We start from the raw sequence: 26,813 nt of genomic DNA on the forward strand, positions 1-26,813 counted from the left end.
ACTTCTGTAAGCCATGTTTGTCAATAACACGTCCACAAAATGAGATTTCATTCTTGTAAAACTCACATTTCTCTTTTGCACACAGACCATACTCACTCAGCCTGCTAAGCACTTTACCAGGGTTCTGGAGGTGCCGCTCATTATTTTTGACACTCACGATAAAGTTATCAATATAACGTTGTGTTCCTGGGATATCTTGGAGCACTTGGTCCATTGCTCTTTGCCAAATTGCTGGAGCTGATGCAACGCCAAAGACGAGACGATTATACTGGATACTGGAACGGTCCCTTGTGAGTATTGATTGTGAGGAACTTCCTGCTTGACTCCTCAATCTCCATTTGCAGATAGGCTTGTGACAAGTCTGTCTTTGAAAACCTCTCCTCCCCCCCCCCCCCAACTAAAGATGCAAAAATGTCTTCTATTTGTGGCAGGGGATACTGCATTGTATGCTGCACCAATTTGATGCTTACCTTGAAATCCTTACATATGCGAATGGCTCTGGACTTCCCTTTCTTGATCTGGACAATGGGCACGGCCCAATTTCCCCACTCAACCATGGAGAGAATTCCAGTCCCCTCCAGGCTCTGCAGTTCAGCCTCTTCTTTAGGATGTAGGGCATAGGGCACTGGATGTACTTGATGGAATCTTGGTATTGCTGTTTCATCCAGTTTACTTCTGGCCATCATGTCTTTGAGTTTACCAATCCCATTCTCAAATAGCCTGTCTCTGGTTAGTGCTACCATTTGCGCTGCTGAGCTTTGATTGAGTGCCAGTCTAGTTGGATTTTTCTCAACCATTCATGTCCGAAAAGTGCTAGCCCTCCACTTCAATACATGAAGCTCTAACTGTTGTGGTTGATCTTGATATGTATTTACTTTCAGTTTTTCACCCGTGTAAGTCTTTAGCATCACTGTGGTCTTTTCTAATGGTATCTTAGAAAACAGTCTGTGGTAGTTAGCCTCTGGAGTTATGGACAAAGCTGATTATGAATCCAGCTCCATTTTCAGTTTTACACCAGACACATTTATTGTGATCCAGATGATTTTGTGATCTGCTTCAGTTATATTCTGCAATTCTAGGCATGACAGTTCACCTTTGTCAGACTCTGTGTCATCTGTTTCTGTTTTACATTCGGTACCTTTAGGCATTTGCTTGGTTTTGTCTTTGAGACTTTTCATTCGGTTGTGCTTTTTGTCTGACTTGCACATTCTCTCTAAGTGAACTTGCCTGAGACACTTATGCTCAGTTTTTCTTGAACCAACAGTGATTTGCACAATTGGAGGCTTTGCCAAATCAATACCATTCAGGGATATATTGTGTTTTTCACATTCTAACCTTTTTTTGTAGTTCTGCTGCATCCTTTGCTGCAGTTTCTTTTTGTAATTTATTTTTTTATTGAAGTTCATCATCAAACATGCTCGTTCTAAGGTTAGTAGCCTCTTTTGAGTGCTTTGACTATAAATCCCACATTCAATCGTGTCCCTTACTGCATCAGAAAATCCATTTCTAAAGTTGCAGAATTGGGAACCAGAAGGCACAGAGAGGAATAACAATGAAAATAAATGCAATATAATTCATAATCTACTACCTAAATTGCAGTGTGTGCAAGGGATCCAAATAAAATTTCTGCTTATATAATACTCCAAAGAATCAGGTAACAGATCAAGCTTTTTAAAAATTTGGCATGGCCTTTGCAGATCCAAAATATTAAATTCAAACTAAATATTGTGAATTAGTCAGCATCTATAAATAAAGTACCATAAACAAAATGATTTGTAATGTGTTCCCATACATAAGATTTTATCTGAGAACTAACTAATTCTTTAGATAACCATTTGAAATCTAAAAAGAATTAACACAGGGAGAAAGCTAGAGGAGAGAAGATAAATGGAGAGGTTCTAAGTTTTAGAGGGTAATAATTTTTGTCCTATTCCAGTACATGTTGAAAAAATTATACAAGCTTTCCTACACAATAAATAATACACTCAAATTGTTAATCTGAATCATTTTCATTACCTTTTCTATTAGTAGCCGAATTAAGTGCTCATGTGTGCGATGGGCCTGTAAACCTTGGCGAATGTATGAAGGGGAGACTATCTTTTCACATAGAGAGAAATTTTCTGTATTCATCCCAGCTGTTGAGGCAAAATGAAACTTCATTAACATGGCATTGTCCAATATTTACACATGAAAGAGAATGAATTATTAGAACATTAGATTCCAAGCTCATACCAACTTCTTGAAGGAAATTAGGGATGGGCAATAAATGCTAGTTTTGCCAGTGATACTGAAATCCCATGAATAACAAAAGAAAGGGATGCATTTGGTCTATCACAGATGTTCACATATTTGGTAGACACCATTCATTTGTCAGACACTGTTTATTTGCATTGTAGCTGTTCATTTTTCATATAAACAGGTTTAATTTTCATTGACTATTAACCCTAATAATAATGCAATGTTTTAATACTACACCCCCAACTAATCCAGGTGAAATGTTCTTTCTACTCACAGATCATCTTGAAATTCCCACAAGGGGACGAATCAAAAGCAATTAATAAGTATTGAAATTCGTCCCATAACTTGCCATTTAATAAATGGGGAGTGACGTGTTTCTTATTTCATGATTTTTTTCCCCTTTAATTTCTGTCTGAAAATGTTGGTCTCCTGAAAGAGGGTTCCCCATGATCATTCATCAACTGGTAATGCAAACTTCAAAATGCCTGAGCTGGAGGCAATTGGGGGGGGGGGGGGGGGGGGAACAACATGTAAACCCACAATAGCAGGGTTTTCCAACTTTTTTACCCCATTAACCGAAGGGTCTGTGGACCCCAGATTGAGAAACCCTGCACTATAGCCTTCTTTGGTGGACAATAACACAGGTTTGAGAGTAGTGGTTCAGGCACACATTAAAAGCACAATGGAGTAAATATTGTTAGTGGCCTCTTTATTAGGTACACCTGTATACCTGGTTATTAATGCAAATATCTCATCAGCCATTCACGTGGCAGCATCTCAACACATAAAAGCACACAGATATGGTCAAAAGGTTCAATTGTTATTCAGACCAAACAACAGAATGGGGAAGAAATGTGGTCTAAGGGACTTACACTGTAGAATGATTGTTGGTGCCAGACAGGGTGGTTCAACTATCTCATAAACTGCCCACCTCCTGGGATCTTCATACACAACAGTCTCTCGAGTTTACAGAGGATGGTGTGTAAAACAAAAACCATCCAGTGAACAGCAGTTCTATGGGCAAAAATACCTTGCTAATGAGAGAAGTCAGAAAAGAATGACGAGACTGTTTCAAGATGATAGGAAGGCAACAGTAACTCAAATAACGACGCATTACAAAAGTAGTGTGCACGAGAGTATCTCCGAATGCACAACACATCAAATCTTGAAGTGGATGGGCTTCAGCAGCGTAAGACCACACCATGTACCTAAATCAGTGGCCATTGAGTGCATGTGTGCTGGTGTATGGAAGACCAATCAAGCAGATAGCTTTGTTGTAGATGAGCTTTAATTTCTTCAGTATTGTCATGATGCATCCATAGGGTCAATGGAGAATATTCTATTGCTATTTCGATACGTTGTGAAGATGGTGTGAAGACTCCGAGTGTAATTTGAATCACCTATCATAAGATGCACTGCTTATTTCTTTTAGCTATGGTGTTAATGTACTGTAGTTGGTCCAGATAAATTTCTATGCCTGCTATTATTATAGTAAATTCATGCACAGCATAGTTAACTCAAATATTCAAAAGCTGCAGACTCATTTCTTCATTAAGATATGCAAAATGAATTTCATTGTCTGGTGTGTAATTTCTGTATTTGCCTGGTAAATACAAACTATACTTGAGAGAAGGTGAACATTTACTCAAATAAATTTTATAAAAATGCTGTGTTAATCCCTGTCAGCATCCTCTTTGACTATGCAAATAAATGTTACTCCTCTCAGTATGTTAAGAGGTTTTAATTTTTTTTAAATCTGTGGAGAGAGAAACATGGTTAACATTTCAGGTCAACAATTTCTCATTAGAAAAGCTCTGATGAAAAGGGAACAACTACAAGGTCAATACTGTTTCTTTCTCCACAGATGGGTGTGTTTACAACATTCTCTGTTTATTTTACAAATCAACTTGTTTCTTTCAGAGTTGGAAACGGGACAGTAAGTCAAATGTGTGTGAGTGCAGGTTCATAAAATCATATACATACAGTATGTCAGAAGCACTTTTGCTCATATAAAACAGATGTTCAATAAGGTAGAAATATCTATAATCAGGGTTTAAATCAATTGATACAGATTGAGGCTGCTATATTAAACTCGGAGCAGTTTTAATGAATAACCATTAAACTGCTGGAGAGGTCTTGAGTACTAAGAGAATTAAAATGATGTACCAGATTCGCGATATTCCTGTGCTTAAATAGCACTTCACCTACTCCCTTATTTCCACAGTTTATAAACAATTTACTCCACTAAATAATTACAAAATGATGAAAACAAAGGGAAAAAAGTCCAGATGTTACAGAATACGTTTATTACAATTTCACCGTCATCACGTGGGGGAAGCTAAGATGAAGATCTAACTACATGTGAACATTTAAGGGCTGTGCATTCATCTAAGCAATCCAAATCTGCCAAGCTAATCAATTAATATTACATTAATGGAGGGAAGAGGGATGTTAACATGTTGTAGAAGTTACATCAATAATATTATGCACAAATGATACCTCATCTGAGGGTTTGAGGCTCTCGTTCGAAGTAACAATTCTAAAACCACTGGTTTTAGTGCTCACTGCGCTGGTCTACCCCCCGCCCCCCAACATAGATTTACTCTGGTGAAGACGGCTTTACAGCTGATAGGCCCCGAGTAAGACCTCGGAGTTAGCCTAACCGGTAGGCCAACTTGCATCTTACTCACAGAAATTCCAACGGGTGAATAAAATGCGCGGGTTTGCACTTTTGAAAACTTTGCACTTTACAATAAAATGGATCCCTGATACACAGCAAGCCTGATAAACTTCTGTGTTACACTCTGCGTTTAAGGAGCAGAGGTGAAGGCCGGGGGAAATGTGCAAATTTCACAGGCATGACTGGAGTCTGCAAACGCTTTTCGAGGACTGCCGAGTATATTTATCCAACATTATACAGCCGATCGTAACAACGGCCACCCATTTCTCACCAGTTTATGCGTTCGACTTGGCTGCAGATCTCACCTCGCGATCTCTTCAGAAAAGACCGCCTCCCTGCACTGGATGAATCACATTACCGCAGACATTATTTCCACTTTGGAAATACAGTATTCCATTCACCTTCACGCGAATTAGAATAAAGACTAGGGGTGGCAGGGACGGAGTGTTTAACAACGCACCCAGTTTGTACCTCAGCGTTTTATTTCGCGTCAAAAATGGAATGCTGACTCACTGTTCACCCAAACCAAATATTATGCAAGTTACAGCATTAATGCTTTGCGCATTGAGAGTGGACGCTTGGGAAAAACACAACTCTATAAACGTGCTTGAAGTAACATTAGCTCAACCTGGAATTGACACTTGATCAGATCATTTGAAAATAATAAAAGGATTTGGAAGGGTAATACGATGGACAAGTAGCAACGCAAATCAGAAATGGGGGCGGGCTTAAGATTGGTAATTGGTTTATTATTGTCACGTGCATTGAGACAGCGAGAAAAACTTTGTTTTGCATGCCAATTTGATTGTTCTGAAGTCTGAACATTGAGGAATACGGAATAGTGTTGGTGTTACAGTTACAGATAACGCGCGGCGCAAGATAGATTGAGAGATCATCTTTAATGCACAAGAGTTCAAATAATCTTATAACAGGATAGGCGGAGTTAATATTTTAGGTGGAAGGCGTGCTATTCTGCAAGTCTTGTGAATGCAACATTTTCAAACTTTATTCTGGAGTTCTGGCATCTGCAGTGTTTTTTTACCTTCGGAAACCGACGTGAATTGAGATTAGGCCAAAAGAGATTTAGGTTACTTCAGGTGGGTGAGGGGCAAGCAGGAGAGCAGTATATTAAGGCCTAGTGGCTTCAAAGTATTAATATTTATACGGGAGAATAAGCTGAGGCAGTTGACCTTCACCTGCATGCCAGAGGACTCTCTGATCTACGGACTGTTCCCGGGGACGCACACCGAGACCAACATCCGGTGCTGCTGGCAGATCATCAACTCGGTCAAAGACGCTCTTTAGTCGGCCCGCAACTTGATGGTCTACCAGCACACGGAGATGACCGTGGGGGAATCTGCCGACTGGCTCATTCTCGGCTGCAGGAGTACGTGCTGAGGGACGCACTGAAACTTGGTGCAGCCACCACAAGGGCCCAGTGGGGAAGGACCACGGTCTAGGGTTCTTCTCTTGAGGGATAGGGGGGTTAGGGGTATATCCCCTGAATGTAAATATTAAAGAACAGAGTGCCATGTGGGTGGCAAAAATTTTGAAAATGTAAAGACAGTAATGGAAACAACTGTGAAAAATTGAAAGTCATTGAATGGTTTATTGTATGTAATTTTATTTTTGAATAAAGTATATTTTGTTTAATAAATAAAAGTTGACCTTCACAGTTGACAGTGGGCAGATCATCCATGACACACTTTGATCCAACACAATTCCAGCAACCACAGTAAACTTCGGAGACCTTGTAGGTCAAATCAAGCTCCAGGCCTCACTATCACGATCATCCTGGGAAGGCAAGCAGCTAGTAATATGATACAGTTAAAAGATTCAAATTGAAGTATTCCTATAGAAAAATAATTGCTTCATTTATGTTACAAAAATCAAAAACATAAAGTCTGATGTATGTCTCATATAACTGGATGTGCTAAGTGGGCGAATCATGGGTGGTGTAGAGCTAGATGCCAAGTACATTCAGAATTGTGTTCTACCTCCATATTGGAAATGAGTTCAGCACCAGAAAAGAAATATAATCAAGTTTATTAGCAGTGACGTGTCATGAAATTAGTTGTTTTGCAGCAGTATTACAATGTAAAAACTTGTTTGTGCTGGTGCACTGCAGCTATCCAGCTGGACTATCAATTTGATTTGGTCCAATGATTTTCTCTTCCTAATACTTGATTGAAGAAAATATTTACTTGCCCATTATTAGATGATGAAAGGCACTAGAGGAATAGACCAAAATAGTAGCAAAATGGGATTAGATATTGGTAGTGTACTTGTTTCCTACAAAGAATTGCTTCAGCAAGAACTAAAAATAAATAACATTTAAGGCAGATGCACAAAATGTGCAATTCCTTTCAAAAGCCTTTCTTTCATTATTATAGCATAGGTAGAGTAGCAAGATTGGATTCCAGGGCAGTGGTGTGCTCCTCTTGTGATGTGCGAAGTATCAGAAGCGGAAAAGGGAATAAGCAGACAGTGCAGAGTACCCGTCACCATTCCCCTTAGTAACAAGTACATTAATGGGGGAGACAAGCTACCAGGGGAAAGCTGCAGCAATCTGCCACTGAGTATGGCTCTGCAGATCAGAAGGGAAAGGGGGAGAAGACAGCAGTGGTTATAGGGGCGGCAACAGTTCTGAGAGATGACAGAATCTATGGAAATGAAATAGACTCTCAGATGGTATGTTGCCTCTTAGGTGCCACGGTCGGGGATGTCTCACATTGGGTCCATAACATTCTTAAAGGGGAGGGTGAGCTGGGCAATGGTACATATTGGATCAACAACATAACTAGGAAAAGGGATGAGGTACTGAAGAGTGAATACAGGGAGCTAAAAAGCAGGATATCGTGGATGGATATCAATAGGTACATTTAATGTCAGAGAAATGTATACAACATACATCCTGAAATTTCTTTTCTTCAACAAACATCCATAAAAACAGAGGAGTGCCCCAAAGAATGAATGACAGTTAAATGTTAGAACCCCAAACCACACCCCCAGCTCCCCCTCCCATGCATAAGCAGCAGCAAAGCAATGATCCCCCACCCCCCACCAGCAAAAAAAGTATCAGTGCCCCCCCCCACCGAGCACTCAAGTGTGCTGCAAAGCATCAATAAAGACACAGACTTTCAGTACCCCCAAAGACCGCTCGTTCACCCAGTCATTCGACATACCACACAGGCTCTCTCTCTCTCTCTCTCCCCTAATGAGAAAAAAGAGGTGTCCCCATAACTCTGGATTGCTGCCAATGAGGGTAAGAAAAAGAATGATTTTGCAGATGAATGTGTGGCTGAAGAATTGGTAGGGTTTCAGATTTGTGGATCATTGGGATCTCTTCTAAGGAAGGTATGACATGTCCAAAAGGGACGGATTATATACCTGAACTTGCAGACAGGTTTGCTAGAGCTGCTTGTGAGGGTTTAAACTAGGTTAGCGGAGTAGTTGGTGTAAAGGAAGATGCAAAATGTATTGAGACTGAGGAGGAATAGGCAGTGGAAATACAGTCAGCATGATAGGCTGAAATGTGTTTAACGTAATGTAAGCAGTCTCAGAAACAAGGGTGATCAGTACATGGAACTATGACATTTTGAGCATTATAGAGACTTGCCTATCATAAGGGCAGGAATGGCTGCTGGATGATCCAGGGTTTAGATGTTAAAAAAGGAAAAAAGGATGGAGGTAAAAGAGGTGGAGGGGTGACATTGTCAATCAGGGATAGGATCACAGCTGCTGAAATGGAGGATGTTGTGGAGGGATTGTCTATTAAGAGTGGAAATCTGAAACAGGAAGGGAGCAATCACTACATTGAGAGTATTCTATAGATCATCTCCCAAAAGCAACAGAGACAGGGAGGAGCAGATCAGTAAGCAGATTTTTGAAAAGTGCGAAAATAATAGGGTCATTGTCAAGGGTGATTTCAACTTACCTAATATTGATTGGCATCTCTTTAGCCCAAAACTTCAGATGGAGCAGAATTTGTTCAAAGTATGAAACATAGAACTTTGAGAGTCATCCCCTTATAGGCAACCACAAAACAAAGAAACCTGAAAAGAACCCTTTAAAAAAAAGGACCATCAAACACTCAATGGACAGACAGTGGGGAAAAAAAATCACACAAACAATATAAGTAATCCAAAAGCTTCAGAAGTGAACTTTTATGAAAGACACCAAGCCAGTCATCACTGCAACTGGACCAGGCCACAGTCTCAGTTCATAACAAAGCCAAGTGAACTCTGTGAGACCACAGACATGAAGCCAGGCATCACCGCAGCCGGCGTATGCCACAGCCTCAGTTCAGCGTGGAGCTGAGGAAATGTTGCAGAGTAGTGAGCAGAACCAGCCCTCGCCTCTGGTCCTGTCAATCTGGTCCAATGCTTAAATCACCCAAATATCAGGTCGTTCCTCCCTCTCAGACTGCTCTGGGGTCTGAAACCTGCTGCCAAAATTCAGCCTGTATTCAACCTTTCCAATTCAATCAATCAGACATCAGAACTCCCCTCGCTCTTGGGCATGCCACAACTCTGATTTGACTCCACTTCCATTTTTGCTTGCCTTAACCATGCCTTCTGCGGTCTTCCGCCTCCGTTTTCCTCAACCATTTCTCACCTCTGCCACTCCTTGCCTCTCCATTGTTAGCATTGATCGTTATTGATAAAGGGTTATTAATAAGGTATTTAGTAATTATGTTTTGTTTTTTTGCTGTTGATAAGTAATTGCCAGCACCATAACCTGGAAGTTAGGTGTTTCTAGGAATGACTCTTGACACAATATATGTGCAGGTTGACTAGAAGAAAGGCCATACTGGATCTAATACTAAGCAATGAACCTGGTCATCTGACAGATCTCCCAGTAGGTGAGCATTTTAGATAGTGACTGCAGTTCTATGCCCTTTAGCTTGGCCTTGGACAAGGATAGGAAAGTATTTAGCTGAGGGACTAACTATGATGCCATTAGGCAGGAACTTGGATATGTAAACTGGAAACAGATGTGCTGAAGGAAATGTACAACAGAAATATGGATGTTTAGTAAGTACATGCATGGGTTTCTGGATAGGTTTGTCCCATTGAGGCTGGGAAATTATGGTAAGGTGAAGGAACCATGGTTGTCAATAGAAGTGAAACATTCAGTTAAGAGAAAGATTTTGGAAGTAAGGATCAGAGAGGATTCTTGAGACCTGTGGATAGCCAGGAAGGATCTTAAGAGGGGGACATGAGAAAGCCTTGGCGAGTAGGATTATGGGAAAAGCCCCAATTTCTTCTACATGTATGTGAAGAACAACATGATGATTACAGTGAGGGTAGGACCAATTGGATAAAAGGGGAAACGTGCTTGGAGTTGAAGAAGGCAGAGGAGGTCCTCAATGAACACTGTCCTTCAGTATTCACCAGTGAGATAGACCTTGATTGAGAGGTCAGCAGAAAACAGGCTGGAACATGTCAAGGTGAACTTTTGAGAAATATTAGGTTAGCTATGTCCCTAGGACTAGACGGTATGTATCCTAGTTTACTACAAGAAATGAGTGAAGATATTGTGTGCCTTTGGTGATGATCTTTGTATTTTCACTAACCACAGGAGTAATACCAGAAGACTGGAGGGTAGCAAATATTACTCCTTTGTTCAAGGGTAATTGGGATAATCCTGGGAATTATATACCAGCGAGTTCTACTTCAGTAGAAGGCAAACTATTGGAGATAATTCTTAGAAACAGTATCTACGAACATTTGGAGAAGCATACTCTGATAAGGGATAGTCTGCATGGCACTGTGAGGAGCAGGACATACCGAATTGATTTTGTCAAGGAAGTGACAAAACAAATTAATGAAGCTAGAGTAGTGAATATAGATCTTAATAAGGTATTCAAAAAGATTCCCCAGTGGTAGGCTCATTCAGAGATCAGGAAGCATGGGAAAAAGGGAAGTGTTTCTGTGGTTTCAGAATTGGCTCACCCACAGGAGGAAGAGGTTGCTAGTAGATGGAATGTATTCTCCTTGAAATTCTGTGAATAGTAGTGTTTTGCAGGATCTGTTCCAGGACCCCTGCTCTTTGTGATGTTTATAAATGACTTAGATGAGGAGGTGGAAAGGTGGGTTGGTAAGTTTGCAGTTAACACTAAGGTTATTGGTGTTATGAATAGTGTAGAAGCTTCTCGTCGGCTACAATATGAAACATTAATAGAATCCAGAGCTGAGCTGAGAAGTGGCAAATGGAGTTCAAACTGAGAAATGTGAAGTGATAAACTCTGGAAGGTCAAACAAGAAGCCAGAGAACAAGGTTAATGCAGAATTCTTAACAGTGTGGAGGAAGGGAGGAATCTTGAGGTCTACATCCATAGGTTTCTCTAAGTTGCTGTGCAAGTTGATAAGTTGGTTAAGAAGACATATGGTGGTGTAAAACCCTTGTTAATCAGGGGACTGAGCTCAAGAACTACAAGGTGATGTTGCAGTTCTATAAAACTGGTTATACTACACGAAGTACTGTACTCAGTTCTGACCACCTCATTAAAAGAATAATATCGAACCTTTGGAGATGGTGTACAGGAGATTTACCAGGAAGTTGAGTGCATTAAAAAGCATGTCTTATGAGGGCTTTTCTCTTTGCTGTGAAGAAAGATGAGAGGTGACTTTGTAGAAGTGTAAAAGATTATAAGAGGCATAGAGTAGACAGCAGTGTGTTTTCCTAAGACAGTAATAGTTGATACAAGAGGACATAATTTATAAGGTGATTGGAGGAAAGTATAGGGTCAATGTCAGGGGTAGATTTTTTACACAGAGAGTGCTACGTGCATGGAATGCATGGCTAGGAATGGTGGTAAAGGCAGCTACATTAGGGAAATTTAAAAGACTCTTAGATTGGCAAATGGATGAAAGGAAAACAAGAGACAGCCATTTAGTGGATACCATAAGGCATAGGAGCAGAATTAGGCCATTTGGCCCATCAAGACTACTCTGCCCATTTCAGTGGTTCTCCCAAACTATTTCTTATTTGAGTTTGGAAAAAATCAGAAGCACTATCTTTGATTCTTCAATTAAATTTGAAGAAACCTGGGGACCATTTATTCGACACTTTCATATGAATTAATTTGGCCTATTTCAGATCCTTTTCTCTACTTATACTTGATCAGGTATGGAGTTCCGGAGTTCTTTTCTTGACACCTTTATATATTTATAAAGTGCTATTATTGCCCATGTTAGTTTTAGTTTAGTATTTTTTTTCAATATATATTTTTTCTCATATATAATTTCAATTTTTTTTTTCTTCTTTTTTCGACGATTATTTTTGTTTTTTTTTCATACATATTTATATAGACTTGATTGATTTATGTACCTTTTGTTGATGGATGTTTTAATAGGATATTATTATCCTATTACTAATGTAATCTCAAGTTTATTGAATCTGTAGTCTATTCATTATTATGTGCTGTTTTTTTTTATATATGAAATTTAATAAAAAGATTGAAAAAGAAAGAAAGAAAGAAAAAGAAGACTACTCTGCCATTTAAACATGGCTGATCCTTTTTTCCCTCCTCAGCCTCTTCCCCTTAACCTTTGATGCTATGTCTATCAAGAACCTATCAAACTCTGCCTTAAATACCCCCAACGACCTGGCCTCCACAGCAGCATATGGCAACAAATTCCTCAAATTCATCACCCTTTGGCTAAAGAAATTATTTTGCATCTCTGTTTTGAAAGGGCGCCCTCTCCATCCTAAGGCTATTTCCTTTTGTCCTAGACTCTCCCACCATGGGAAATATCCTTCCCACGTCTACTCTGTCTAGGCCTTTCAACATTCGAAAGGTTTCAATGAGATCTCCCCCTCATCCTTCTAAATTCCAGCAAGTACAGACCCAGAGCTATCAAACATTCCTTGTATGATAACCCTTCCATTCCCGGAATCATCCTTGTGAACCTCCTCTGGACCCTCTCCAATGCCAGCAGATCTTTTCTTAGATGAGCCCAAAACAGTTCACAATACTCAAGGTGAGGCCTTGCCTATGCCTTATAAAGCCTCAGCATCACATCCCTGCTCTTGTATTCTATACCTCCTGAAATGAAGGCTAACATTGCATTTGCCTTCCTCATCACCGACTCTACCTGCAAGTTAACCTTTAGGGTGTTCTGCTCAAGAACTCCCCAGTCCCTTTGCATCTCAGATTTTTGGATTTTCTCCCCATTTAGAAAATAGGAGAAATAGCACATTTACTTCTACTACCAAAGTGCATCGACATGCATTTTCCACCATTGTATTTCATTTGCCACTCTCTTGCCCATTCTCCTAATCAGTTTAAGTCCTTTTGCAGCCTGCCTGTATCCTCAACACTACTTGTCTCTCCATCAATCTTCGTATCATCTGCAAACTTAGCAACAAAGCCATCTATTCTGTCATCTAAATCATTGATTATACTGCATAAAAAGAAGCGGACCCAACACCGAAGAACACCACTGACAGCCAATCAGAAAAGGATCTTTTCATTCCCACTCTCTGCCTCACACCAATCAGTCAATGTTCCAACCAGGCCAGTAACTTTCCTGTAATAACTTAGTAAGTAGCCTCACTTGTGGCACCTTGTCAAACGCCTTCAGAAAGTTCAAATATAAAACATCCACTGCATTCCTTTATCTATCCTGCTTGTAATCTTAAAGAATTCTTACAGGTTTGTCAGGCAAGATTTTCCCTTGAGGAAACCATGCTGATTTTGCCCTATCTTGTCCTGCATCACCAAGTACTCCATCACCTCATCCTTAACAATTGACTCCAACATCTTCCCAACCACTGAGGTCAGGCTAACTGGTCTATAATTTCCTTTCTGCTGCCTTCCTAGTCCATCACGGATAAAGCCCTCCCTACCATTGAGCACATCTATACAGAGTGCTGTTGCAGGAAAGCAGCATCCATCATCAAGGACCCCTACCATCCAGGTCATTCTCTCTCCTCACTGCCGCCATCAGGCACGGGAGACTCAGGACCCAGACCACAAGGTTCAGAGCCAGGAGGTAAAGGGGACAATAATGTTCAGATAGTAAAGGATGTGAGAATGGGAACCTCACAACCATCAGGTTCTTGAACCAGAGGGGATGACTTCACTCACCCCATCAGTGAACTGTTCCCACAATCTTTAAAATTCCACTTTCAAGAAGTCTACAACTCATTTCTTATTTTATTTATTATTCCTTTGTGCTTTGTTTTGTATTTGCACAGTTTGTTGTCTTTTGCACATTGTTGTCTGTCCTATTTGGGGTGGTCTTTCATTATGTTTCTTGTATTTATTGTGAAGGCCCACAAGAAATTGAATTTCAGGGTTGTACATGGTGACATGAATGCACTTTGATAATAAATTTACTTTGAACTTTGGAGGGCGATGTGAGAAGGAAGGGTTAGATTGATATTGGAGTTGGTTAAAAGGTCAGCACATCATGGTACAAAGTATCTCTACTAGGTTGTGTTGTTCTTTGTTCTATGATTTAATAGTTACCAAATCTCAATCGATATAACACAAATCAAATGTCTATTAAATCTGAACATCAAAACTAACCTGGCAAAGCTCCAAATCTGAAATAAAAACAAGTTCATCACAATACACAGTAGGCCAGGAGGTATTCTGTATTCACAAAAAGAACAAAGTTCAAAAAAAAAATTATTATCGAAGTACATATATGTCCCCATATATTACCCTGAGATTCATCTTCTTGAAACATAAGAAATAGGAGCAGGAGTAGGACACCTGGCCCATCAAGCCTGCTCCGCCATTCAATAAGAGCATGGCTGATCTGGCCATGGTCTCATCTCCACCTACCTGCCTTTTCCTCATAACCCTCAATTTTCCTACCATGCAAAAAATCTATCCAACCTTGTCTTAAATTCATTTACCGAGGTAGCCTCCACTGCTTCATTGGGCAGGGAATTCCACAAATTCACCACTCACTGGGAAAAGCAGTTCCTCCTCATCTCTGTCCTAAAGCTACTCCCCTGAATTTTGAGGCGATGTCCTCTAGTTCTAGCCTCACCTACCAGTGGAAACAACTTTCCTGCCTGTCTTACCGATCCCTTTCATAATTCTATATCTTTCTATAAGATCTCCTCTCATTCTTCTGTATTCCAGCCAGTACAGTCGTAGGCAACCCTAATCCCCTCATCTCTGGAATCAACCTGGTGAACCTCCTCTGCACTGCCTCCAAAGCCAGTGTGGGCACACTCAGCAGAACCGTAGAATAGTACTACAACAGCGTCAATGAAAGATCAACCAGGGTGCAGAATACAGCAAACTGCAAATACAAGTATAAAAAATTGCAATAAGTAACGAGGCCATGAGATAATGAGATAAAGAGTACTTGTAAGTGAGATAATTTGTTGTGGGAGCATCTCCATATGTGGGGGAGTGAAGTTGTGTGTAGTTATCCCCTTTTATTCAAGATCCTTTGTATTCAAAAGGTAATACAGAACATTCAAGTCAATATTTTCATAACATCCTGTAATTTCTGTTACTTAACACAGGCATGCCATGAGTTATTATTCATTAACAATCTTAAAAGCAAATAGTCCACAGAGCTTTTATACAGATTTCAACTATTTTTTTGTGCAATGGTAAGAGGGTACTAAACAATGATCCTTCGCGGTAGTAAAGCAGTGCAATTGATCGTGCAGCTAAAGCACAGCTCCACTGATCTTGGTTTAAGCATGACCTCGGGTACTGTCTCTGTGGTATTTGCACATTCTCCCTGTCATCATGTGGGTTTTCTCCAGGAAATAAGTGGTGGAATGGGACTGATTCCAAGAACCTGCATGGACTCAGCAGGCTAAATGTTAAAGGGAAATATTGCCAGTGAAACTGTAACCAGAATCTACAGTGTGACTGGTCTTCTGAAGGTACATCACAGATTTGGCCTCTCCCACTGTTTTAGTAGCAAGTTCTTGGTACTTGTTTCAAAGGCATTCTGCCAAATGACCATGACATTTTTCCAGGAGAACCACCCAATGAATCCATTGCCTCCTTTCCTACAGGCTGTGATTATATTTTGTATAGACTTTCAGAAATTGGGAATAAAAACAGTAAGATAGAAAAACTCATCAGGTCAAGTAGCCTCTGTAGAGTCAAAAGCTGTAAGTAAACATTTATGTTCGAAACCCTGCATCAGGACTGAAAGGGTGCAAGAAAGATTGGTACATAGAAGTATGAGGAAATGGGATAGAGGTGAGTAGATGATTGATAGAACTGAATGGAGAAGGGATGGATAAGGACAAGATGAAGTGATTTTGAAGCATGAGAAACTGATCTGTGATCAAAGGTGTTTTGGATAAAGTATTCCATAGGGGATAGATGGAATCACAAAGTATACTGTTTACATACCCAGGGTCTCCTTACATCTATACACAAAGGTAGCCATCAAAATTATTCCTCCACTTTCAGGAGGTTTATACACGGAGCTTCGGGAAAATCGCCTCATCTTTAAGTTCCAGGTGACCGGAAAAAATCTCAGGCGATTGATACAGAGTTATTGTTGGATGGACTAATCATGCACCACGTAAATACAAACAGGAGCAAAAGTACCTCGCACCTGCCGCCTACATAGTCGAAGTGGCTGCCCATTCCAGCGGGTCGCAGTTACGCACTTTGCCACACAATGGTGCATTTAGCCACACTGACCAAGCTGGGCTGAGTTTGAAGTTATCATGTGACCACTGCCCCTTTCCCCACCCCGGGGAGGGGGAAACATCATTGTGACATCACGATTTGAGAGATTATGTCACCCGTTCGGGTTCTTGCTCCAACTCGCCCCGGTACCGGTGCGGGGCAGCAGGTGCTGCGCATGCACAGCGGTTGGCGGGGTTTGACGCGAGCGCGGAGACCGGTCGCAGGCGAGGGCGAGCGGGAGCGCGCGCGCGCGCGCTGGGGGGCATGCTTCGCCCCGCCCCTCAGTTGCATCACGGAGGCGAATGGACGAGCTCACGCTGAGCTGCGAGCCGGCGGTGCTCCAGCGTGTGTCGGAGAGCGGCAGCGATGCGGCCTCCGACCTGGAGCTCGGCGCTGGCGACGATGCTGGGTCGGCGCTGGTGTGGATCGAGCCGGCGGCAGGAGGAGCGACGGCGCTCCGTTTCGGCCGGGCTGCCGCTAACCCGGGGGGAGCGGTTCGCTTCCTGCCCCGCCGGGAGGATGAGGGGGCTGGTGAGTCCGAGCACGACAACTCGCGATTCTCTCCATTGCTGCTACTGTGCCCGGAGAAGGAGCCGCTGCTGGGTTGCCCGAGTCCCCTCGACGAGCAGCTGCTGAGCCCCGGCCCCGAGCTCAACCACTTCCCTGACGACCCGGAGTTCGCCGATATCATACTGCGAGCCGAGCAGGCCATCGAGAGTGGCGTTTACCCGCAGCGCATCTCACAAGGGTCAAGCGGTAGCTACTTCGTCAAAGACGCTAAGGGGGTAAGTGAGTTTCTGGGGCGGGCGACTCTGGTTCTGCTGCCCGAACTGTGATCAATGTACGAGTTTCAGGTACTTTGCACAGTTCGCAAAACGAGGTTTGAGACTCGGATTAGTGGTGGCTGGTTCTGATTGTAACGAGTTGCTTCTCTAGGTTTGTTTACCCAGACTCCGAGATAGTCCGCCTGGATGGACCTTCTCACCGTGTCTATTTACGCTTTGTGTTGTTCTTCCTTTTGCATTAACCTTCCTGGTTTGCACTTTTGCAAAATTCATAGACCAGTTAAGTCGTGGAGTTTTAATTCATGGTCTGCTGATAACTTTAAAGAAGCAGCAATCTGCTGAGTTTGTCGAATGTCGCCTTTGAATCTGAATTACAAAATACTGTTTTCCACTTCCTTACTGAGATCACGGGAGTCGAATATCTGCAAGTGTGTTCTACAAACAATAAAGCTGATCTCAAATTTGTGATAGAAAAACTTGCTTGTAGCTATAATTAATCCTTAATTCATCGTATTGGGGGATCTGGATATTTTCGGCAAGATCAGTGTTCATAGAAAAGGTGGTGGCCATTGTTCTGAACTGCTGTCCTGTTTGAGTGCTCCCACAGAGTTATTAAGGTGTTCAGTGACTGAGTTGAAGACAATGAAAGAATGGCAATATATTTTAAAAGTCATACTGGTGTGTGATTTGGAGGGGGTTACCTGGTTGCTGATTTCATTGTGTTTGCTAACCTTGTCTTTGGTTTGGCAAGTGCTGTTGAAGTAACTTGCATGTTTTTGTAGATGCCTAACACTGCAGTTACTTTATGCTGCTGGATGGATAACAGTTCTAGTCAAGTGCTACTGGTTTTGTTAAAATTGCAATCACCGAATTAGTGGAGAGTATTTTGCCACTCCTGAAGTGTCTTATAGATGGTGAAAGGGTTTTGTGGTGTCAAGAGGTGAGCCACAGTCTCTCACCTGTAAAATCACTGTGTTTGTGGCTTGTCCAAGTGAGCTACTGCAAAATGGTGACAGCCTACCCCAAACCCAGATGCGGATGGGCAGGCACTTGGCATCAGTAATGCTATTGAATGTCATGATTTGGTTATTATTAGATGATCTCTGAGGTGCAGATGTTGATTAACATATAGGCATGAACTGATAGTATTGTTGTTCCACACAGGCCTCAACTGGCTCATTGGCTGAGTAGTTGCAGATCTATTGTGATCAATAAGCATCCTCATCTTGGTGATGTCTGAAGTCCTGTTGAAGATTCCCAGGTCTATCACCAGCTGTCACCACTTCTGGTAGGATGAAACATACCTAGAAATTGATCAGTCAGGCATGCTGTAGACAAAGTGGCACCAAAAAATGCTGGAGGAACTCAGCAGATCAGACAGCATCTATGGAGAGGAATAAACAGTGGACATTTCAGGCTGAGACCCTTCATCAGGATTCAGAAAAGTCTTGATGAAATGTCTTGGCCCAAAACGATGATTGTTTATTCCCCTCCATAGATGCAGACTTGATGAGTTCCTCCAACATTTTGTGAGAGTTACTTTGGATTTCCAGCATCTGTATAATCTCATGTGTTTATGATATGCTGTTCAAGCTGTTCCTTGACTGGTCTGTGATATAGAAGCTTGTGAAGAGGACTTTGCAAGGCCAACTGGAATGCAAATAACTTTGCTCTATCCAAATTCAGTGCCTGATGTCAGGTCATCAATCTGATGTTATCCCTTATTTCAGTGTAACAGTAATAGAACAACTAATTGACTTGGCTATTTTAGAGGGCATGAGTATAAGCCTCAATTCTGGATTTACACATGCTATGACTATCCATTAGTTTTGTAGCTAGCATTACAAAATCTATTTTTCTCACCTTCCAACTCCACAATGATGAGATTTGAACTTTGGTCTCAGGGTTACCAGTCTGTCTTTTAATAGATGTGACTCAACTGTCTATCCCACTCTTTATCTGGCCTAGCAAATGGGTGCAATATTAACTTAGTTTTCTCTGTAAATTCGGGAGGATTTAAAGTATCCAATGACAGCATTTAATAAAAACCCACAGATTCAGTGGGCTGTGCTTGAGCTAGCAGCACAAGGTTGGATGAGCTGTTTACTGATCCTCCATTATCACTGTACTGCACGTAAATACAATACTGTTGTCAGTCTTAGGCACATGCATTAGGGTGCCTAAGACTTGCACAGTATTTTATTTGTCAACATGGAGTGGAGAGCAAGCTTGTAAATCTGCAAAGGATGTTGGGTATGGCGAGGGTGAAACGTTGCAGAAGGGATGTGGGACAGGTGGCAGCGGAGTGCCAGGGGTGGGGGGGGCATGGCTAGCCCGGGTGCAGACATACCAGCCCTGAGACACCAGGCAAAGGTATTTGATTCCAAACAATCAGTTTATTAATCATTACAGAATGCCTCTCTGGTGCTTCCTCATCCCTCCCCTCTCCCTGCCCCCTCTCAGTCCACATAGAGACCAATATCAGAATCAGGTTTATCATCACTCATATGTCATGAATTTGTTTTTGAGGCAGCAGGGCAGGACAGAAAATTACTACTGTACTATGCAAAAGTCTAAGACACCCTGACTTTATATATATGTGCCTAAGACTTTTCTACAGTACTGTACTTCAAAATTACCTGGTTTGTTAATAAAGGTCTTTGGTTCATCTTGAAATGGATATGGAAAACTTTGCAATTTTGGTTTTCTCCCCCACCTCTCAGCTACATTAAACCCTTAGTGAAGCTGTTACATTTTGAGAATATAATTGTATTAGGAGAGATGCAGTCTAGTTGTTAGGGAGGCATAAGCAATGGTACTTTTCAGAAGTGGGAGTTGCCTGTGGTTTCCATGCTAATTTTTTAATTTTTTTCTCCCTTGGCAAATATGAAAGAAAATAAATTCATAGGTCATTTACATTGTTGCTCTTTGAAGTATTGCAGTTCTAGAATGTCTTCAATATATTTGTTCAAAGATAACCACAATGTACACATTTTCCCTTAATGTTAGAACATTTTTATTTCACTTAAATTCATAATCTGGCATGAATTCATGATGAATTTTGTATTGCAGGAGTTTATATCAATTATGGGAGTGAATAATTTTTTTCATGATTAAAGTACTGTATTACTTTCTGTAACATTTTGAATCATGTACCTTGTAGAGGTGGATAAGGGATTTGACTGACAGTTAATACATTCACGTTGTTTGTTAGGATCTGCTTTATATTTCAGTCACAATTGCATTTCTTGCTGTTTGTGGTTTTTAACTCCTTTCTGTGTGGTAGCATCAAAACTAAAACGGTAAAGCAGGCCGGTGTTTTTTTTCCCTCTTTCACTTCAGGAAGTGAACTTGAGTGGCGTGTCCCATATTAAAATGGAGTGTTTCCTGTTTTCAGCATCAGAGGTGAAGGACAAAAATAGAACAATTATTTGACCTGAAAGTTTCATTGTACTTGAATTCTGCTAATTTGTTTCAGAAAACTATTCTGTTTATGAACTTAGCAAAATGAAATCTTGGACTACTTTAGCTTCAGCAAATTACTTCTACGATAAATCCAGTCTCCACATAGTCTTTTATCATGCAACTCCTCTTTGAAAACTGTGACACTCCACTCCTCTGTCCCCTGTTCTGAGGAAGGGTCCCTTAACTGATGGCTGGTTTCACCTTCCAGATATACTTGACTACCCAAATTTTTGCAGCATTTCCTGTTTTTGTTTCAAGTGCATTCACATTTCTGAATTGCATTCTTGAAATTGGACAATAACTTTTTATGTACATTTTAATACAAATTTATTATTGTGTTGCAGAATGGTAAACTTATTTGTTAGACACTTATCAACAATCAGTACAAAAGGCACAATTCTTAAAGGAGCACAATTATGCAGATCTGATTGTGTTTTTTTTATTTTTGAAAATACCCTGGCAGGTTGAAACAGTAAATACACAATCACATGGGATCCTTGTTTATCAAGAGCCAGGAAATAACTGAGCAATGAAGTCTTGATAAACCACAATAAAGCACTGATCCATATTTTGAGAACTAAGTGTCATGGTCTAGGAAAGGTATAAAGGCTTTGGAGAGAATGGAGAAGAGATTTGCCAAAGTAATTGTAGTTGTGAGGGATTTCAGTTAAGAATAGCTCGAGCAGTTTCTCTTGGACCAAATTGCAAGGGATGATATCTGTATTCAGAATAGTTCAGTGATAGAGAGGGACTGCTCCCACTGGTGAAGGGGCCATGGCATAAAAGTAATTGGTTTAAAAAAAATGTAAGAAATTTTATACTTTTTACATAGCAAGTTTGTGACGGTGGTAGTTTGAAATGTAATGATCAAAGGGGAACTGAAAAAGTGTTTTCCTTTCTTGTTATTTTGCATGTGTGGGTATGTTTTTGCACCTTGTTCCCCGAGGAACACTTGTCTCATTCGGCTGTATCCATGTATGGTTTGACAGTTAAACTTGATTTGAAGTATTTGAATGGAAAGAATTGCAAGACTAGAATGTGGGTCGGGTAGTAGGAAAAGCTCTTGCATAAATTGAGGCAGGAAATATGTTCCAGATGTTGGGAGAGTCCAGTACCAGAGGGCATGGATTGAGAATAAGAGGTCAGTTATTTAAAACAGAGTTGAGGAAGAGCTTCTTCTCCCAGAGAGTTGTGGAGGTGTGGAATGCACTGCCTCGGAAGACGGTGGAGGCCAATTCTCTGGATGCTTTCAAGAAGGAGCTGGATAAATATCTGATGGATAGGGGAATCAAGGGATATGGGGACAAGGCAGGGACTGGGTATTGATAGTGAATGATCAGCCATGATCTCAGAATGGCGGTGCAGACTCGAGGGGCCGAATGGTCTACTTCTACACCTATTGTCTATAAATTGAATTGATTTTATTACTTACATCCTTCATATATGTGAGTAAAACTCTTTGTTACGTCCGTCTAAATGTGCAATTACAGTATTTTATAATATGTACAACAGGATAGTCAATATAACTTAGAAATACAGTTACGTCAACATGAATTAAGCAGTCTGATGGCCTGGTGGAAGAAGCCTGTTGGTCCTGGCTTTTATGCTGTGTACCATATCCCGGATGGTAATAGCTGGAACAGTTTGTGGTTTTGGGGGGGGGGGGGGGGGATGACTCTGGTCACAATTATCCTTAAGGCCCTTTTTACACACCTGTCTTTTTAAATGTCCTGAATAGTGGGAAGTTCACATCTGCAGATGTGCTGGGCTGTCCACACCACTCTCTTCAGAGTCCTGCGATTGAGGGAAGTACCAGGGAATGATGCAGCCAGTCAGGATGCTCTCAACTGTGCCCTTGTAGAAAGTTCTTGGAATATGGGGGGGCCATACCAAACTTCAACTGTCTGAGATGAAAGAGGTGCTATTGTGCCTTTTTCACCATACAGTCGGTGTATACAGAGCATGTGAGATCCTTAGTGATGTTTATGCCAAGGAACTTAAAGCTGTTCACCCTTTCAACCCCAGACCCATTGATGTGTACAGGGATTAGTCTGTCTCCATTCCTCCTGTAGTCCACAACCAGCTCCTTTTGATTTTGCAAGATTGAGGGAGAGGTTGTCTTCTTGACACCACTGTCAGGGTGATGACTTCCTCTCTGTAGACCGCCTCATTGTTATTTGAGATTAGGCCAGTGTAGTGTCATCAGCAAATTTAATTAGCAGATTGGAGCTGTGGGTAGCGTTGTGGTCATGGGTATACAGAGAGTAAAGGGGTGGGCCTCAGTACACAGTCCTGAGGGGCACCTGTATCGAGGGGCAGAGGTGAGGGAGCCCACACTTACCATCTGACGGGAAATCCAGGATTCAACTACACGGGCAGGGTGAAGGCTGAGGTCTCTGAGCTTCTTGTCGAGCCCGGAAGAAATTATGGTGTTGAATGCTGAACTGTAGTCCAAGAACAGCATTCTCACAAAGGCATCCCTCTTCTCCAGGTGTGTAAGGACAGCCCACAAGTTTGGCAATATTACAAATTACCCCTGATTGGATAGCCCAAACACCGATATCATACCATTCCCTTGCTAGGGTAGGGACATACTCGTTTGTCAACAGTGGACGCGATACAGTAAGCTGCAAAATGTGCACTCAATCAGCTCCTGGCTGATGTGTATCTTGTTGGTATTAGTGTAAGCATCTCTATCCATGCTGTAAACATTGTGATTTTGTTACTATTGGTTTGTTGGAGTTATTACTCATTTTATTGCTTGGGTAATTATCTGAAAGTTGCAGATTGACATTATAGTAATGACTACTTTTTGCAATCGGCAATTAAAAGGGCCGTGTTACAAGAAATTATCCCCACTGGAGTAAACATGCTGAAAAATTCTGTGCCACATGAACACAAAACTGGCCTGTAAGCTCTTGAATGATTGACATCCATTTTTAACTATGTTTGTTTTTTCTGTAGCTACTTCCAAGATGTATATGCTTGAAGTTTTTTCTCCTTTTGTAATAAAAATATTTAATTTTCTCTCAAAATCTAGATAAATGATCACTGGCATCAAAATCGTTGAGTATGTGCGATTGACAGTCAAAATTTGCAAACTTGCTTATACAATGGCATGCAAAAGTTTGGACACCTCTGGTCAAAATTTCTGTTACTGTGAATAGCTAAGTGAGTAAAAGATGACCTGATTTCCAAAAGGCATAAAGTTAAAGATGACACATTTCTTTAATATTTTAAGCAAGATTACTTTTTTATTTCCATCTTTTACAGTTTCAAAATAACAAAAAATGAAGAGGGCCGGAAGCAAAAGTTTGGGCACCCTGCATGGTCAGTACTTAGTAACACCCCCTTTGGCAAGTATCCCAGCTTGTAAACGCTTTCTGTAGCCGGCAAGAGTCTTTCAATTCTTATTTGGGGGATTTTCACCCATTCTTCCTTATAAAAGGCTTCTAGTTCTGTGAGATTCTTGGGCTGTCTAGCATTCACTGCTCTTTCGAGGTCTAGCCACCATCTTTTGATGATGTTTAGGTCAGGGGACTGTGAGGGCCATGGTAAAACCTTCAGTTTGCGCCTTTTGAGGTAGTCCATTGTGGATTTTCAGCTGTGTTTAGGATCATTATCCTGTTGTAGAAGCCATCTTCTTTTCGTCTTCAGCTTTTTTTTAACAGACGGTGTGATGTTTGCTTCCAGAATTTGCTAGTATTTAATTGAATTCATTCTTCCTTCTACCAGTGAAATGTTCCTTGTGCCACTGGCTGCAACACAAGCCCAAAGTATGATTGATCATGCTTAACAGTTGGAGAGGTGTTCTTTTCATGAAATTCTGCACCCTTTTTTCTCCAAACATACCTTTGCTCATTGCAGCCAAAAAGTTCTATTTTAACTTCATCAGTCCACAGGATTTATTTCCAAAATGCATCAGGCTTGTTTAGACGTTCCTTTGCAAACTTGTGACTCTGAATTTTGTGGTGAGGAAGCAGGGAAGGTTTTCTTCTGCTGACTCTTCCATGAAGGACTTATTTATGCAGGTGTCGCTGCACAGTGGAACAGTGCACCACCACTCCAGAGTCTGCTAAATCTTCCTGAAGGTCTTTTGCAGTCAAGCAGGGATTTTGATTTGTCTTTCTAGCAATCCTATGAGCAGTTCTCTCAGAAAGTTTTCTTGGTCTTCTAGACCTCAGCTTGACCTCCATGGTTCCAGTTAACTGCCATTTCTTAATTATGTTACGAACTGAGGAAACAGCTAGCTGAAAACACTTTGCTGTCTTCTTATAGCCTTCTCCTGCTTTGTGGGCATCATTTATTTTAATTTTCAGAGTGCCTGGTAGCTGCCTAGAGGAACCCATGGCTGCTGATTGTTGGGACAAGGTTTGAGGAGTCGGGGGTATTTATAAAGCTTTGAAATTTGCATCACCTTGCCTTTCCTAACGATGACTGTGGACAAGCCATAGCCCTAACAAGCTAATTAAGGTCTCAAACCTTGGTAAAAGTTATCTGAGAGCTCAAATCTCTTGGGGTGCCCTCAGTGCTCCTTTCCTTTTTTTCACTCTAAAATTGTACAAAACAAAAATAATACACTAATCTTGCTTAAAATGTTGAAAAGAATGTTTCATCTTTAACTTTCTTTCTTTTGGAGATCAGTTCATCTTCTACTCACTTAACTATTCACAGTAACAGAAGTTTTGACCAGGGGTGCCCAAACTTCTGCATGCCACTGTATATTGCTGAATACTTAATTTTGAATGTGTTTGGGTTTTGAATCAGTTTGATATTCAATATAATAGAAGATTGAAGTCCTGATCGTAGAGGTATTGTTGTTCTGTGTAGGCCAGTCAATTATTTGACAAGGCCCCACTTGGTAGGCTGGTCCAGAAGTTTAAAGCATTAGATTCCATCCAGAATTGACTTGGTGATGGGAGGCAAAGCGTAGTGATGGAATGATGCTTAATTGCATTCAGAGGTGACTTGGTGATAGGAGGCAAAGGGTAGTGATGTTTTGCTTTTCTGTTTTCAGTTGTAAATTATCAGGACTCTTAACATAGAAAACCTACAGCACAATACAGGTCTTTCGGCCCACACTGCTGTGCCGAACATATACTCTTGAAATTACCTAGGGTTACCCATAGCACTCTATTTTTCTAAGTTCCATGTACCTATTCAGGAATTTCTTAAGACCCTATCGTATCTGCCTCCACCACCGTTGCCGGCTGCCCATTCCATGCACTCACCACTCTCTGTGTAAATAAACCAAACAAACTTGCTCCCGACGCATCTCCTCTGTACCTACTTCCAAGCACCTTAAAACTGTGCCGTGTGTTAGCCATTTCAGCCCTGGGAAAAAGCCTCTGACTATCTACACGATCAAAGCCTCTCATCATCTTATAAACCTCTAATTAAGCGGCTGCCACAATTAGCTGGTTTCATGAAAAAAGACAAACTACTATTTAACTAAGTAACAAATTTTGGATTTAAATGTAATACAGAACAAATTAGAACACTACCAATACTACTGCAATACTATAACATTGTATATTAGTTCCTAATACACTGGATTCCAGTTAACTGTACCATCAGCAAAGCTGCTTATTTGTAACAATTAAAGAACAAAACAAAAACCAATCAAGAAAATAGGTGGGATTCTCCCTGGGACACTGCATTGCTCACCTGGGATTGGAGACCGCTGCCAAATACCGGTTTTCCCCGCTAACCGAAAGTAGAGTATTCCTATAAAACCTTTAGTAAACCGAAATAGTGTAAAGTGAAGAAGCAATTACTATTAATGTATATGGGAAAAATTTTTGAGCGTTCCCAGACCCAAAAAACAACCTACCAAATAGCACATAAAACCTAAAATAACACTAGCATATAGTAAAAGCAGGAATGATATGATAAATACACTGCCAATATAAAGTAGAAATAATGTATGTACAGTGTAGTTTTATTTACCTGAATTGGGAAGATTCGGCCAAAAACCGATTTGTAGGAAAAAACTTTTAAAATCTTT

General features: G+C 41.0%; 2 protein-coding genes across 8 annotated transcripts in view; one reads left to right on the plus strand and one right to left on the minus strand.

Annotated features, from left to right (window-relative positions):
• The window catches only part of sepsecs (Sep (O-phosphoserine) tRNA:Sec (selenocysteine) tRNA synthase), a 79,296-nt gene extending 62,584 nt beyond the window's left edge, over positions 1-16,712 (minus strand). Inside the window, exons 1-2 of one of the 7 annotated variants that reach the window (XM_059988969.1) lie at positions 16,473-16,712; positions 2,017-2,135 (exon numbers count right to left, since the gene is read on the minus strand). In XM_059988969.1, the coding sequence (XP_059844952.1) occupies positions 2,017-2,135; positions 16,473-16,554 (201 nt within the window). In that variant the 5' untranslated portion in view covers positions 16,555-16,712. Of the gene's footprint in view, positions 1-2,016; positions 2,136-4,928; positions 5,160-5,189; positions 5,567-6,586; positions 6,702-16,472 lie in introns of those variants that run through there. The other 6 variants (XM_059988973.1, XM_059988970.1, XM_059988974.1 and 3 more) reach the window with 6 other exon arrangements.
• Positions 16,713-16,826: 114 nt separating this feature from the next.
• LOC132404657 (phosphatidylinositol 4-kinase type 2-beta-like) overlaps positions 16,827-26,813 on the plus strand; it is a 55,594-nt gene continuing 45,607 nt past the window's right edge. Inside the window, exon 1 of the mRNA XM_059988977.1 lies at positions 16,827-17,341. Within this exon, the coding sequence (XP_059844960.1) occupies positions 16,859-17,341 (483 nt within the window). The 5' untranslated portion in view covers positions 16,827-16,858. The remainder of the gene's footprint in view (positions 17,342-26,813) is intronic.

Source organism: Hypanus sabinus, chromosome 14 (genome assembly GCF_030144855.1).
Source record: "Hypanus sabinus isolate sHypSab1 chromosome 14, sHypSab1.hap1, whole genome shotgun sequence".
NCBI classification, from domain to species: Eukaryota; Metazoa; Chordata; class Chondrichthyes; order Myliobatiformes; family Dasyatidae; genus Hypanus; species Hypanus sabinus.